Source organism: Corella eumyota, chromosome 4, assembly GCF_963082875.1.
Source record: "Corella eumyota chromosome 4, kaCorEumy4.1, whole genome shotgun sequence".
In the NCBI taxonomy this organism is placed as follows: domain Eukaryota; kingdom Metazoa; phylum Chordata; class Ascidiacea; order Phlebobranchia; family Corellidae; genus Corella; species Corella eumyota.
In genome coordinates, this window is record NC_137493.1 from 3,076,861 (window position 1) to 3,094,388 (window position 17,528).

The 17,528-nt window shown below is 33.0% G+C and overlaps 1 protein-coding gene across 1 annotated transcript in view; it reads left to right on the forward strand.

Moving 5' to 3' along the window:
• Positions 1 to 533: 533 nt before the first annotated feature.
• The window catches only part of LOC145751184 (A disintegrin and metalloproteinase with thrombospondin motifs 9-like), a 36,008-nt gene continuing 19,013 nt past the window's right edge, over positions 534 to 17,528 (forward strand). Inside the window, exons 1-6 of the mRNA XM_082567287.1 lie at positions 534 to 1,160; positions 1,653 to 2,200; positions 4,840 to 5,014; positions 9,356 to 9,804; positions 14,000 to 14,089; positions 16,586 to 16,710. Coding sequence (XP_082423413.1) covers positions 899 to 1,160; positions 1,653 to 2,200; positions 4,840 to 5,014; positions 9,356 to 9,804; positions 14,000 to 14,089; positions 16,586 to 16,710 — 1,649 coding nt within the window. The 5' untranslated portion in view covers positions 534 to 898. The remainder of the gene's footprint in view (positions 1,161 to 1,652; positions 2,201 to 4,839; positions 5,015 to 9,355; positions 9,805 to 13,999; positions 14,090 to 16,585; positions 16,711 to 17,528) is intronic.

Sequence of the window (17,528 nt, forward strand, 5' to 3'; positions counted from 1 at the left end):
AGTCAAGTTTAGTTCTAAATCTTTGGTGCGAAAATTCTTTTTTTTTAGTTAAGTATATGTAGATTTTAAAGCCTAATTGTATGCCTCTCCCAAAATTGTGTTAATTATAGTTTAGCAGTTCCTTAGTCGATCGTCGTTATAGAATAAACAGCAGACCTGAGGCAACGTTGAATTTAATGTAACATTTAAGCTTATTAAGCGAACTACTATCAAAAACAGGATTTAGTAACAGCCTAAAATTTATAATATATACAAAGTCGTAACTATGACGCTATAGGTGTACTTTGTAAGTGCTTACATAGGTCAGAAAGGTAAACGGTATATTAAAAAGTTAAAAGTTGATTTGCCAAGTTGAAACAATTTTTATTTCCTTGTTGAAGTGTATATTTCCGCTTTGTTATATTTGTCGTGGGATAGACTTAGTTATAAGATCAATCGAATATCCACTTAAACAAAGAGCACTCTTGTTATACCGTTATAGGAGTTAAGTTAAAATTTAATCTTTTTATTAATATGCAGCCTTAACTGTGTTGTTAAGTGACTAGTTTTGATGGTGTTATCAAACAACCACTTATTGGCCATTAAAGAAGAAAAAGAACAAGCAAAACAGTTGGATATATTTAGAATTTTGCAGGCGGTATTTACATCTTCAACGTGCCAAGCTAAATCTGTCTCTCAGGTCATTAATCAGTCGTTGGAGCGCCACTAACCAACTGGACAGCTTAAAATATCCTTGTTTCAACTACAAGTATGTAAGAATGACATCGAAAGTTTGCTTATACGTTGGCTTTAAAAGAGCAAAACTACTGAAAGGATTATCTTTTATCACCAGTTGCTGATTTTCAACTACTACCTGTTAGGATAAAAAATACGACTTGATTGGTGTTGCCAACCAATAATGACAATTGTTATACGCTTAAAAATGGCAAAATGGATTTACATATCATGGTATCGCACTCTTATTATAACTTTTGGTTTATTTTATTTATTTCGAGTTTCCTCCTCAAACTCATGGACGCTTAACGGCGCGTTTAACCATAAATTAAACGATAACCAAAAAGATTTATTAGACAATATTATAAAGGACGGTGAACCTTTATTTAAGGATTATAAAAGGCATAACAGTTTTCATAATAAACACCAAGATCCAGTGATTACAGGTACTATTTAAAATAATAGATTTTATAAAACGTATATTAAAAAATTGATTATGAAATTTTACCATTTCGATATAAGTTTTTTTCTGAATGAAACGTTTATAAAATGTCGACTTTGCACCGTAGCAAAACATGTGTTTATTACGGCACCGTAACCTCTAAAACAGTTATTTACCGAGCACCAAAACACTAAAGTTAAGTGTCGGTTTGTATCCGACGCCTCTGCCGTTCGGTCCCTCGTTTTAGTCCAATTTCAAGCAACCCGATCATTACACATCGTGTGATTGATTTGCTTGTTTTATTAATAACCCACTTCGCACCATTTTACATGTCCAATTTATCCAATTTCCCACCAATTAAGTGGTCTTCATAGAAGTGCTTATTGATTTTAGGCCATGTTTTTGTATAATATTAAAGTATACACGACCAGCAATGTAACCTTATAACATTTAGACTTTGATTTTATGTCGCTTTTTTTATTACCTACTTTGGCAGAAAACATCGCACATGGTTTTCATGATCACGAGCTCGTCATTCCCATAAGGATACATCACGTGACAGGAAGTCCGGTACGTCACGGTCGTCATTTTCGCACGAGGAGAAAAGATCAGGAGGAAAGACAAACAAAGAAGCCGAGAAGAAGAAGAGATTTGGAGGAGGAACGATCCCACTTTTTAAGAGACTTGATATATTCTTCTAAAAACAAAACAAAAAACAATGGGATGTTTTATGACGTCATACCCGGTCATTTTGCCACTGACAATTTCGACCAAAATGACGTCATAGATAATTACCTTAAAGACAATGGGTTAGACCATCGTTACGCGAATTATTCGGTTACCGCTTTTGGTAAACGTTTTCACCTTCATTTGACCCCCTTTCAAGATTTTCTGGCCCCCAATTACACTTTGCATTACATGGGTGATGCAGAACGAGAAGGGTTCGCTGGGGCTCGCTTGGACGTTCCGCGCCACTGCTTTTACTCAGGATACGTTAACGAAAGACCAGACCACAAAGCTGTGCTGTCCGTCTGCAAAGGATTGGTAAGTTGTAAATTTAGATTTAAGGGTTAAGATTTACAAGTATCATAATACCTTGATGTATACAACCCTTTAGTTAATTCAATAATATAAATACACAATTGAACAGTTATTTTTGGTTTACATCCACGCTTTCCCAGTTAAACAATTCAGTTCTGTTTTTCACTTTTCACTTGCAGCTAGAGATAATAGCGATTGTCTTTGTCGCCAATTGCAAGTACAGCACTTTAGTTCCTCGGTTCAATTTCGTAATTTTTATCTTGTTTGTTTTATGTAAGGAAGATTGCCTTAACTCGGAATATATTTGCGTTATGTAAACATCATTTGACCCAGGCGATAGACCGCTATTTGAAGTTTACTTAGTCAAAAAAGCGGTAACCGGCATCTTCAAATTTTTGACGTTATTTTATCCGCAACGGAATAAATAATATCATCCGCTTACTAAAGGAAAACCCACAATATCCACATAAAGACTTAACCGCTAAGCTTCTTAGATACCATAGTTAATGCCAGCTTACTATATAAAAACACTAAAAATTGGTAATGCATAAGGATATGATAAAGTAATTCTACTAATAAGCTTGAGCCCAAAAAGAAACTTTGAATCACACCAAGTAGTTATTAGGATTATATTCTGTAAATACAATACGCATAACTTAGCTTATAATAGCCCACAATAAGCCCACACCGCGTATATTTACATTGTAGACTATGAACATTAAATATGTCATATAATATACTTCGGATCACAGCGGAATGTGGTCCAAAGGAATGGTTAGTTTTTGTGGTAAAAATAATTGAGGCCATAATTTCTATCAGTCGACCCTAAATTTAGCTTGCTAGTACTAAAAAAAATACCATTGCAAATTGGGTCAATTTACAACCCTCTTGCTCTGATTGTAAAAAAAAAAACGTTTTCATGTGTAGAAAGTTGTCTATATACGTAAATGCAGATGAATATTGTTTATTTGTCTTCAACCGACCACATTATTATTACCCTTTTGTGTTCTGTTTCCGAGTTGTGTGATTTCTTTGTTTAAGTCATTACCATATACCCCCAGGCTTCGTAGATTTGCAAACGGCGATGCTGTTTTAACACTAACGGAATGCAACATTATACATTTTTCGACTCTTTCAAACCCTATTCAGTATTTTCACTTAATTGGATGTGCATATATGTTTGTCGGTAGCTATATCCATATCTTTAATATTCACATTCCTTTTGGACAAAGCATTCACACCCCGCTGTGTAAATTCCATTTCTTCGCTATTAACTTTTCTGTTTAATTTGAGTAATATCGTACGTTTTTTCCACGCAAAAAGTAAATAATTCTGAAACGGTGTCATCTGACGCTTCTACTTCGCCCAAGCTTTTGTGCGTGAACTTTTATCATTCGTGAATATCTTATCGTTTTATTGATTTATCTTAAAACCGTAATAACATATCTCGATTTCCCTGCACACGCGCGTTGAGCAGTTCTTAAAGTGAACATGGGCTCATCCGATATCAAAATAAACAAGTAAATCCGGTATCTTAGACTGGCGTTTCGCTCCGCTTTAAAACTGCTATATAGCGAGCAATTAATTTTGACCATCTTGAAGGCCGAAGTGCAGCATAATAAAATACAGCATTGCCAATGTTTTGGTTTATACAATATAATGTTTCTCTTATCTCTTAAACAAAGTTTGGTGATGACGCAATTTTTATTTCACGCATTGTGGTGACGTCATTATAACTTGCTCGGTTTGTAGGTAGACAAACAATCGCTCTTGAGAAGCACCGGTGATGTTTGTTATGCAATATACAAAGCCTACAAAATGCGGTCCACTGGGACTTTACTCTGACAAAAAAGAGTTTGCATTGACGATTTGATTGTAATTAATGTGCCGCTCAACAGGGTCAACTTTTGGGCAGTTTAATCAACCAAGTCTTTTTTAGGTTTTATTCTTGAACAATGTCAGTTTTAAACAACAATTTTAAGAGTTAGAAAACCATGATTTATTAAAGAATTTTTTCGTGAAATTTGTTTTTACATTACACATTTTCGGTATATATAGATAGAAAAAGTTTCTTTGCAAAGCTTAAAATAAAATAAATTAAATCGTTTTTTCGAACTCTCCGACGATAGAGTTAGCAAATCCACGCTCTGTCAACTTACAGGCACGTGAGTAAACCGGCGTTTTTTGCTACCGGTTAAGCATACAAATATATCAGCAATCTGCGTGATTTTTAGCTTTCAAAGAATGCAATAAACGTAACCACATTACCACTGATTTTAACTGTTTTGTTTTTAAACAAGCTGAGAGTTTAAAATATCCCCGCGTAAGTTAAACTTAGGAAAGTTAAAATTGAGAGCAATATACACCCATTGACCTAGTTAAGGTACATTGTTAATATAAAAAAATACGTTAAAGTATATTAAATTTATATTGGACGTCGTGTGAATATTTTATAGTCTCGTAAAATATCGTAACGACTTAGGGGGTTGTATTAGTCGAGGGTTTTAATACATTTTTATATGAAATTCTGCTTAAATTAAACGGTGATATAATGTACATAAAATAGACCATGATTTCTTTGTCAATTTTTTATTATATTATAATAAATTTTAACATTACCCAAAACTAATTCTTTTTTATAGTTTGGTGCGTTTCGGACAGATTCAACCGACTACCTCATTCAACCCGAAGTATCGAGTTCAAATCCCGCTGTGGGACACCCAGACGAAAATGAAGAAGGTACAAAATCGCACCGAATTTTCAGAAGAAGCATTCGGTCTTCCGGAGCCAAGGGAAAGAAATTATGCGGCTTTACAGGTTAGTTAGTGCTTTACACTTCTACAGACTTAACTACAATGTTAGCTATTGTGTATGTTTATGGTTATGTTTTGATATCAGTTTGACATGACCTAACATGTAATATGACTGGTAGTGGTAATTGTAGGCTACTGATTGTTCGTTTAAGTGATTACTTGTAAGATGTCAATTTGTTTGACAGTTTAGTCATTGACAGAGGTTTTGCGGTTAAGTTTTAGTTGACTGTCTGGTTGGCAGCCAATCTTTGTTTTGGCTGATAATTGACCTTGATTTTCATGTTGTTATGTCTGCAGCTGCGTCGACTTAGGCTAGTAAGGCAGCTGTAGACTTGGATGTGTACTATCTAGCAGCATACGCGTTCCAGTCATTCCACCTCGGTGTTTGCGGCATGGGAAAAGTTAGTAGGCACTTAAAAGCGGACGGATTTAGACCAATGTGGTAATGTCATAACAGTAACGTTGCGTAATTACTGTATTGCCTTGTACGACTTAGCTGGGGTAAAAATGTGTCTACATTCGGACAAATACTACAACTAGCCAAAAACACTATCTTCGACATGATTAAGAATTCTGTATTACTTTTTTGGCGTTAAATTCAGTTATGTTTTTAAAACTTTTTTAATAGTTTGGTATCTAAAGTGATTTATTGTATTAAAATTTCTAGGAGAAATGTTTTAAAAAAGGCATTACCGGATTTTGTCCAACACGTTTTTTTTAATTCGTTGGCAGTCAAGTTAAAATAGTGTTACGGTCTTTTTAAAACAAACAAAATACGATATTTTTTTAAACAATTCACTAGACACAGTTTGCCCTTGATTTTTACAGTCCTCAGTTTGTGGCTCCTTGTGTTTGTGGCGACAAAAATGGCCATTGTTACAACACATACGCTCGCATAAGAACAATCGATGCAACAAGCCGTAACCGGAAAGCCTAAACAAGCCAACTTGAGGCTCACATTTCACATTACAGCGCGGTTTCCGATATGGTAATAAATTAATGCGATTTACTAGTATTAAGCTCTCCGCAACAACAATTATATTATAAACAAGCAAGCCTTACTTATATTAGGCTTTTGGGATATAGATGAAATGTACTACAAAGGAATAACAAAAGAAACTTTGCATAGCTAACCTAATTCCTATAACCGCACTAAAGCAATGGCGCAAAAATAAACTTTTAGCTAAAACCTAAACCAAGTGAAATTCAAAATAAACATATAGGTCCATGTTTTGTTTTTTGATGAATTTGCCCGTGAAGTCGGGGCAGTAATTGTTGGCTTAACATCGAATTAGTCGTGAAATTTGTTGGATGTGGGTTTTTGAACGTTGGGATAACTATTCACGTTCTTTAGAAGCCATACAAATGTTCTAAAAAATGATGGATAAACTAGACCACACACAACTACAATAAAACACCTGCTGGTATATAAGCGAAAGGGACTGGTATTTTTAAAGATAAAAGTCTATTTACAAAATTATTACTTGATTGTTGGCGATAGTTTTAATTAAAATGCTCAATACAGTAACCCATATATATATATATATATAGGTATCCATTATGAAATAGTATGTTACTAACGCCAAAAAACATTAAAAATTTTGGCAGTAAATCCTTCGTTAATACACGAAAAACATTTAAAGGTACCAGTTTTTAAAAGCGAAAAGCGGACTCCGGTTTTGATCTACCAATATTGCATATATTAAATGTGCGAATATAGCTTTTCACTTTCTTGCAAGATTGTCCCGTTATTTACTTATCGTCGAATCAAGATAACTTTTTAAATTGCCAATTGCTAAGAGAGAAATTTTTTATCTCGACGATCTGTGCATTTTTGTATTGCAAGCGCGTGCTTGCATTTTTTTAACAAAGGTGAATTGCCAACATTTTTGCATTAAAACACTTCGGTCAGGATTGAATTTTTTTATACCCCCTTACCCCGCCTCTAAAAATACAGAGGCCCCTCGCTTGAATGGCGTTGTCGGCAAACATAAAAGCGGGAATTACGCGTAGAAGGACAACTTCAAACAGCTTGTAAGGTGCAGTAAATTGTTGTTGAAAAAGGAGCCACCTTTGTAAGGACAAGTTACGTAACCGTATGCAGGCAAATCTCGATCCGCCTGGCCAAGTAGAGTGTAAACTTTGATGTTTGTTTGTTTGCGTTTCTAGCATACTTGAAAGCAAAAGTGTCGGCTCGTGGTCTTAGCTTTCCTACACACTTTTTCTTGGTAAAACAAACATTTAAATTATTGTATAACTGTTGTAATGCCTTTTGAAACATTGAGTTATTGCACTTATTACCATTTAACATTGGCCGCCTAAAATATTGGTTTAAAAGCTATTTCAAAGGATTTATGTAACTTTTAAAGAACACAGGGTTAGAACCGAAGATGTTGTTAAATTATAAACTTAATTAACATGAGATAATGCTGGTCTTAACTTTCACATGTGAATAAAATACATGTTTGAATTGGAGACAGTGCAAACACGATTTTAAAACACAAACACTTTCGTAATGACACACACCATTGGCCATCGCGAGTTCTTTTTTATGACCAACCTTCAGCTTTGGTGTTTGCTTTTACCTGAATTTTACGTCATGTTTTGAGACAATGTACGTCCTTATCTGACGTCATATTTTTAACTTTTTTTGAAAAAGACCATGTCGAACTTTCACATAATGATGCATTTCCGCCTACCCCGATTTATGGGTTACGTCATTGGTTAAGTAAAAATCCAAACCATGACGAAAGCGACTCGGCCTTAACCATCAATAAATTACTTGGTTGTGATTCGGATATAACAACACAAAAGCCCTTTCCGTTTTGCGGATAGCGAGTGTACGATATTAAAATATCGGCCGCGGGCTATATTAAACGATACAGAGTTTGCTACAGAAACATTGCTTTGATTTAAAACAGTTTAGTGCTTTGTTGTAAGATATCCCGCCCGAAAAAACTTATCGTTACGACCGACGTAGTGTGTTTGGGGAACAGGTGATGGCTACAAACAAGCGGGCGATACAGCTTTAAAACCCAACGTCCGTTTTTGGTAACTTTAAACCAATTTTGACACTTTTTTATAGCCTAGTCTTTAAAAGAAACACATTTTTAACACGGTTGGGGGTTTGTTAATAGAAAAATGGGGTTTACACCTATGTAACCCCCTAATAAACTAGTTTTGTAAGTGCTCCCGACATTATTGGCAACATTAGACAACTGGTGACAGACTAAATAATCCACATTTTAAGAGTTCGTAAAACTAATGACGATTTTTAGGTTTTAGTCTTTAATATTTCAAAGCATACCTACATGTTGTTAGGCTATTAAATCACAAATCAACGTAATATTAAATGCACTAACCGCTTCATTGTGTTGGATTGTTTATTGATAATATCTACGATAATCTCAGTTTGATTTTGAGTGACAGCCACGTGGTAATCATTCTTATTTCAAACGACGCCAATTTGTCTCAAACTTTTGTTTATTTTACAAAAGGTTGGCAAATATAAACTCTATTTATCGGTTATCCTGTTTTCAGTTAATAAAAACATTCAAATTGTCGGAAAATTGAATTAATATAAACATGTAAATATTAATAGAGTCGTGTTAATGTTTAGGTTTAATTAAAATGCTAATATTAGGTTTTGTATCGTTCAAAAAAGGGCGTTGTAAACTCCTGGCGAAAACGACGATTTTGATTTTTAGAAGAATGTTAGATTTTCGGAGTATTTCACAATGACAATCGCTGTCGCCGAGTTATGAATGATAGAGCAATCGTTTGTAATAGCCGCTTACAGCATATAATCTTCGCCCTATATTGCTTACAATAGACATAAATGTATTGTACGAAGTGGTTATACAGAGATTTGATAACCAAGTACTTCGCTTTTGTGTAACCATCCTATGATATGTTGAATTGCCTCGTTCGTCCGCCTATCTTACATTTCGATCATTTTTTGCCTATTGTAAATCATAAAACTACTACTTCAAACTAAAAATTATTTTTAACCACATTTTATCAACTTTGTTTTATTCTAAATGTAAACTTGGTTTATTTTAAAACTTGCTTAATTTTAATGGTTTATTATCGATCCAAAGTCACCTATTAAAAAAGTTTATTTTTTGTTTTAAAAATCATAGCCGGCACATCGTCTTAAAATAAACTTTTCGCGGCAATAAAACCCGCGCAAAAGGATGCGGTTTTACGTAATAATACAACAATATTTAAAGCCATACTTTGACATATTATAAGGCAATCTGGTTAAATAATTTCCGATATATAGGCAATTAAAGTTTGCATTTTATTATTAAATATTACTTTTAACACCTTTTATTTTTTTTAGAACCTGAATCGAATTTAAAAGCTGGTGACAAAGCTCAAATTGACATCGGTTCGGGCAACGACGTTCTAGAATCTCTTACCAAACTAGTTGAGGAAAACTCCAAACCCAGCAAAACTCAAATCCAATCGCAGAGAAGAATTCTTGAGTCAGAGGCTAGCAAACAACGTCTTAAAACATCCCGGCGTCGATTGCACTTTCTCAGGTCAAGGTCCAATTATGACGTCACAAATTATTCGTCATCCAAAAATCTGCTAAAACAAATGTTTACAACGGACTATCGCAGCGGTCGAAAATCGATTTTTAAGACGATGAATAATGACGAAGCAAGATCGAGAAAGAAAAGATATATTTCCTATCCACGCAACGTTGAAGTGATGGTAACGGCGGATAACGCGATGTTGAAAGCTCATGACGACGTGGAACATTACGTTTTAACCCTGATGGCAATTGTAAGTATCTTAATATTACCCTAAAATGTAAAAAATAATAATTTAAAAATAGAATATTAAGAAAAAAACGCGGCAAACTTCCCTTTCCCCCCTTAGAAAAATTATTCTGCTTTAAAGCATGCTTGTACTTGTTCATTTTAAAATGTGTGACAAAATTATTCAAGGCTATATTTAGACTGATCTAAACGTTGAAAGCTTGAATAAAAACTTTCCAGACGGTAACTCTGTCATCGAGTAAATTCAGGCGAGTTTTAAACAGTCGTGGGAAACTGAGTTTAAACTTACTACTCGATGTCATCTTGCAAACAAATGGGTATTCCAAGCACGTTGTATGTAATAAAACAGTCGTTAGTTTGATCAATATGCTGATGCGCTGGTATTTTAAATCCGTTGCTTAAATTTGTAAATATAAAAAGTTAAATGGGAAGTTTGATCAAGGTTAGTTTTAAATATCTTTACACACATTTGATCTTGATTATCTCCAGACATCCCCCTAATCCCAAAGTGATAAAGAAGTTTTTTTAACCTTGGAAAAAATATTGGCTTTAGAGTTTAGGTTAAAACTTAAATAAAGAAAATAGTTTATTTAAAATCAGATTGAGCCTAACTACATTTTAATGCCCTTATCTTGTCAAAATAAGTGATTAATTGGACCATATTAACCCTTGACTTTCTTTGATGTAGGCAACTTATATTTAACCCAATCGCAAGCAACTATTTTTATATCCTAATAACGTTAGACGAAAAAACACCACGCTACTATTCCAAGGCCGTGTGAAAAATCGCGTATTTTTTGCATTAAGCATATCTAGCTCGTCTTACCATTACGTAATGTTTATTAGTTTCGCTTTTATTGTTTAGTCAACTTATATTAAAGTGCAATACGCGAGTTTTCGTCTATATTCGGGCTTATGGCTTTGACCTTATAGCCTTGTATACCCGCATTAACTTGATGTAAACACATTACATCATATGTGTGATATTGTTCAGGAAACTATTTGTTTACCTAGGACTTAAAAACACTGAGTATGGACAAAGGGCTGATGTTACCCTAAACATAAGAAATTGATTTAAAGTTGTGAAGTAAAAAATTGGTCGCCAATGACGTAATGATATAATGCCGTTTTAAAGCGAATCGTAAAATGATATTTTATTTTTAAATTTGAGGTAAATACAATTTAAGTTTAACCTTTTACGGCAAAGTTAACAGAGTATTTGGCCATAGAAATGTAATTTCAAGATCAAAAGTTATTTTTTATATTTATTGAATTAATAATTATTATTTTGTGTTTATTATGGGTTTAAATTTTAAAATTGGCCTTTGCTAACCTGCGTCAGAATAATATTGGGGGATTAAAATCGGTTGAAATTGGAATTGTTATAATAGATCAAACGTATTAAAAAACAATTATTAAAATCTATTTTTTTTTTATTACGTTTTTGAGCGTTATTTTTTGGTATTAAAACATCTGTGGTTGGGAAAAATAAATATTGGTCGTCCGAATTTAATTTCCGCTTCCATGTTAAGTTCAAAACATTTTCAAAACAAATTTAGCTTTCTATTTGACGCAAGGGGTTATAAAAAATATAATTTAGAGTCAATTTCTCTCTTTGAGGTAGTAAAGCACATGTTAAAGATAATTATTTTTAGTTTGTTTTCATTTTTTAATAACTTTTAATAACCTGACTTTGTGTTTTTGTTTGTTTTTTTGCGGTTGTTAATCATTATTAATTTATTAGAATTTAAATATAGTTTAACACGAAGTCATTAATATATGTGTTAAGGGGTTAAGTCCAAACACTATTACCAGCACTATTTAAATAACAAGAAACCTTACGTAATATAAATACCCTTTGAGTGGTGTCAATTGTCTGCTATGTTTTAATAATCTTATAGTATTAGAATATCATCACTATAGTAATACAACGACCATTTTAAAGTCCTAGGCGTTATATTCTATTCCAAGGTAGTTTGCGGTTTATTATTCTGTGTTTTTATTATTTTAAATTCAATGTGGCTTATTGTAAACTGTATTTGTCGTGTGTTAATGCCTGGATTGGGTTTCGACTTAGGCGGTCCAGTCGTTTGAGTAGGTTCGCGTAAATTGATATTTAAATTTGCACCACAAAGGGGTTATTATATAGAGTTTATGGCAATATCGAAGATACTGTTTTTTATTATATGGTACATGTTAAATTTAAGAGTTAAGGTAAATCTGTTAAACAATAAAATCTCTAAACCATTTTTTTATTTTTATTTTGGTTTTTCGCACATTGATAAAAGTAAATAATAAATACGATATACTATTAATATTACAACAATGCGACGGGAAAAAATGACAAAATCAATTTAATGATTTAAAACATGCCAAAAGTATTAATGTTTACATAAAGATTTTAAGTATGTTATGGCATGGTCACCAAACCCAAAAAGTTATGGCATGGTCACCAAACCCATTAAATCTTAATTTTAAAATAACGTTAATGTGAATCTTTTAAATATATAAGCTTAGGGTAATACAATAAGAAATTTTGCATATTTAAAGAAGCTTTATTTCGTAAAATTAAGATTGTATTGGGTGTTACCTTAGCGCGAAATTAAATAGTTTTAGTAAACTTGAAATGCATTTATTGTGCTACTACATAAACCCTTTTACTACAAAATGGCGCTTATCTGCGCCCCAGTGCGTAACAATGCACAGAGACAATCAAGTGTTTTGTAGTCTGAATTTTCAACATTTACAAAAGAAATTGCGTTTTTGTCTGATCCAAAACAAAATTAAAGTCTTTGTTTTCAGCGTGCTAGCAAGTTGGGTTTCCTTGTCCATTGTAAATCGCAAAAAACGCCAAAAGTCCTGTTTTGAAATAACTGCATTAGGGATTTTTTGTTAATGTGTTTTAAATAAGGCCTTTTTATTATAGTATCTTTTTTATCGGCCCTTAATGTAAGCAAATTAGCCTAAATGCACTTTTGAGTAGGCTTCAGTAACTGCCTATAGTGTTCGGGTCTTAATCCATCCGCTGTACACACATAAGATCAGCGCAATAAACCTAAGAGCAAACATTTTATTTTGTCGTAGTGGTCATTTTTCTAAGGGGCCGAACACTTTTTCAAAGATTAAGAGCTTTGTTAAAGGCTTTGTTTTATGTATTTAATTTGTATCTAAAAGGTATTATTCGGGGTTTTAAATGCCTGGATTAGTATGTAAGGTGTGGTGTTACTTAAAAAGAAAAAAGATTACGCATCGAAATATAATTTAAATATCTGAATCAGAGGTTTAAAACGTAAACACTCGTCGTTTAAAATACAGTTAAAAATCTTAAAAATGTTTATTTCGCAATAACAAAATCGTTTTGGTTCATTTTATATCAAGTTATGCGCGAGTTTCCGAAACCAGAGCACTGTAGAGGATGTTGGTGCTCTGAGTCACCTATTTCATGATCCAATGTTGCTTTATTTTTAGTCGTTGTCCCCTGTGCGAAAACGGAAGTTAAAACAATCTCGCACAGATTTGTAATTGAGTAAACAATCTAAAATGTTGTTTATTTTATTTGTTAAACTTTACGCCTAATTCCGCCCACTTTAAACATTTTTTAAAATATATTCATTGATTCTCAATGTGAAAAGGTCGGCTTCACGACCTAAACATAGAGTAACATCTGTTACCCTAATCCAGTCTCGAGTTGACTTTGGAAGTTTAGAATAATATAAATTATAATTATCCGATAATCAAGCTGCTGATTAAGTGTTGGCTCAGCAAGAGTTTGTACCGTTTATAGCACCTTCTTTGAAGGCGATACAGCATAAGAGCAGTTGGAATTAAACTCAGGACCTTATGTACTGAAGCCAAGTGTTCTGACCACTGCACCACGCTGCTGGGTGAATTTGTGGATTAAAACAAATAGGCGGAAGTTAAACAAATTCCTCATCTAAAAAGTGGGTTAATGGAATAAATAAACCGCAGATCTTAAAGCAAACCCAATTTTAATCACGTAAAGCACACCATTCACCAATTCAGTCCTTTTTTGTTTGGTTTCGAAATATCAGTAAACAAACAACTACCGGTGCGTAATCCGAAACAATAATCGTCGCCTGCTTAGTTTTATAGTCTCCAACAAGCCGTGTTTGTTTTTCATGTCAAGTCATAATCAAGACAGATTCATGTAATTGTTTGATCGATTGTTTTATGTGCAGGTCAACCACGTCTACCACGACCCGAGCATAGAAAACCTTATCAACATCGTGCTCGTCAAGTTAGTGGTTATTGGAGACTCCCAAATTCAGGTAAGCCAATCTGCTTTTTTTTATTGGGACTAAATTTTTTTTTAATTTTAAAAATTTTAATTTTTTTTAAATTTAAAAAAAAAATAAATTACAAAAAAAAAATTAACTTATTTTTTTTTAAATTTTTTAAAATCTGTGAATCAGCAATTGTGTATTTTTAAATAAATTCTTCTAATATTTCCTTCTGTCACTTTTCACTAATCAAATTTCATGCCCTATCATGCATTCTATTTGCTGTGACATTGATCAAGATTAATATAATATATATGACGTCATGTTTTACAATCGCGGTGCCAAATTTTCCCCCCGTTGAAAAACACAACACCTTTTGTGTTTCGTGGCTTAAAAAGATTAATTTCCGTGTCACTGTATAGCCAAATTGTTATAGAACTCTATCCTCCGATTACTTTCGTATGGGTGGTCCCTTTATTTAACTACAAAGCAACGGGCTTGCTTTATATGCCTAAGTTTATGTTGTTTTTACATTGCAAATGTTTTTGTTATTTAAACTTCAATTGCCAGGCGGTATTTCCAAGTTAAAGTATATTGCCTTATATATATATATTGCAATATGATCTTGGCTAATAGCACGTTAAAGCTAATTCATTAACGTTACAAGCACCACCATCTAATTAGACTTCATTTGTGGTTTGTTTCTGTCTAAGTAACTAACATGAATAGTTCTACTTGTAACCAAACGCGAGGCTATCAATCTATATAACGATAATACCTAGTCGATACACGGATTAGAAATGTATTGTTTTACCCATTGTCGCCGCTACTTCTACCCCCTTATTTGCACTTATCAGTACTTAATCAGACCTTTTTGTATATGGTGTATGTATAATGTGGCTGCGAAGTATAAAAGTTCTGTGAAATTTTAAATTCTAACCCAGGCCAACCGCAAAGGTGTTACTTTTATTAGATTGACAGTTGGACCCAATTTTCAAGTATCTATGCTTTCTCACGGTTAAACTTTTGTTTTGGAATCTTACCGCTTAGGCTAAATCCTCACAAAATTAATCAATTACAACACTTAAGCAGCTATCCAACTATAGGTTGCATGTATATAGTTTGTGACTTTTCATTGGCATCGACTTATTATGTTACTCTTGTGACCTGTAACTTGACTGCTTGGGAGAGATTTAAATGTGGTCGTATTGCAGTTTACATTTGCTTAGGAATTAGTTCTTTATCTTAACTGTGAGTGACAGTTTAGTAAGCTAATTAAAAGAGTGGGATTGCCATTTAAAAATAAACTTTTATTGAGTAAATTTTAAATTAAATTGTATATCCCAAACAACGATATTTAAATAAATTTATTGGCATTTTTTTACCCATTTTTAAGAAATATTTTAATATCATTAAGGCTAGAAGACTAAGTGCAAGTTAGAGCCAAATAAAAACGCATTAATGGAAATACAATCCCTCATTTCGTCTTCATTTTTGTCATTCAATCGCCATTAAATGCTTGTTTTTAAAAAGGTTTTATGTTTTAGAACTTGACGAATTCCATTTCGCTCCACTGGGTTATTTAATTAGAGTTGATATTAAAAATGTTTTACGTCAAGTTTTTTATAGTTTAAATGCAGTTTGCAAAATTGGATAATACGAATTGGTTTAAATTTTTAAAGTTTATGAAATAGGTCAAATTTTAATGACCTTTACAACCGCGCGACCATTTCGAGTTGTTACCACAACAATTTAAATAAATTGACGTCACCAAAACATCTTAAAAATTCTTTAAATATACTTGTAGGGCATCTGACGTGTAAACGTGAACAAACAATATTTTACAATTCTGTCATGTTGAAATTTGTTTTTTTTTTCTTTTGAGAAATATCGACTTTATAGTATATCGGCCTTCCGGTCTGTCAAAAACCCGCCATCTTCTATTTTCACTTTATCAAAACTGGCCGGGTGGTTGACCCTATCTTCTGTTCTACGTGTGCAGTCTAATGTTAGGCAATCATAAAGTACGTTGCGCCGTAAATTAGAGTGACCGGCCGACTGACCGGTCTTGATAGAAACAGCACTTTCGAAAACGACTGAAATAACTGCTAGATAAACACGGTTACACTTTAATGAGCATTTTATTTTGTCGCTTTTCAAGCCGGTTTTGATAAGGCGGAAATTTTTACTTAACTGGCCACGATTTCTGTCCACGTTTTTAATGTAATTTGGTTTGTTTTGATTTGGAATCAAAGATACCGCTAACTTAACTTTAATGCGCTTTAAAATAAGTTGGTCAGCTAAGCTATATTTAGATGGATTACGTATTTATGTTACATTTATTTGGGTTAACATTTTAAATATTTTAAAGGGCGTTTTGTGAAAAAAACCAAAGCTTTTATCTTTATTGCAATAACGTTTTATTATATTGTATTCTTTTATTTTTCTTCACAGTTGTATTTTAAAATTTAATTTGGTTAAAAATTATTTATTTTTGGGATTTTTTTTAATTTATTTATTTTTATTTTTTATTATCTTTTACAGAACGGTCCGGATGTTGCAAGAGATGCGCACACTTGTCTTCGCAACTTCTGTGAGTGGCAATACCGACAAAATGATCCGGACGACTCGCATCCGAACCATCATGACACTTCAGTTTTAATTACGGGGTAAAATTAATTTTTTGTTTTTAAAGTCTTGATTTTAAATTTAAGCTTAACCAAATGCATTGGGTTGAAAAGCGGACCCAAAAATAATTAAATAATAATTTTAAAATTATAATTAATTAAGTTTATGTCGTTTAACGTACACCGTTTATTTATTATTATTCCACCGAAAACTGTAACAGTAATCATTCAATCTACTTAATAACACCGATGAAAAATGTAATTAATAATAACATTAATAATCAAGATATAAATATTGATTTTGCGCGCTGTGAATAATTAGACACGAAATTTAAAGTTGTTAGTGTTTAAACTACGTGAGAAATTCGACTTTGGCTCGTTGGGGCTGCCTAATTTTGACATATTAGCGACCAATTGCGTGTTAACATGGGTTTTTACGATCGCGCGAGGTTTTAATTAAACTTGAACCGTTAGCGCGAGCAGTGACGTAATAAGGTAATATTACTTAAACGTTAACACGGTGGATGTGCTATGATAAATTAGGCGCTAAATCAAAGCGAAATAAGGAAGGAAAATTGGAAATTGTTAATAATCGTGAGGAAAGATTACATCTTGAAATTAGGCCGTCAAGAAAATATAAAAAATTAAAAAGGGAAACTTAAAATCCTGAAAATGGTGCTTACGGAACTGTGTTTTAGTTAATTTGACCACTAGAATGGCATAGTTTGAAAATTACTTTTATAAGGTCGTAGTTTTTTTTCTAATTAAGAACACATGCCATAAAAAAATCCACTTAAACAGCTTGCGCATTCCAAAAATCTGAATTTCGAAATAGTTTTTCTATTTTTGCAGTTGCCACT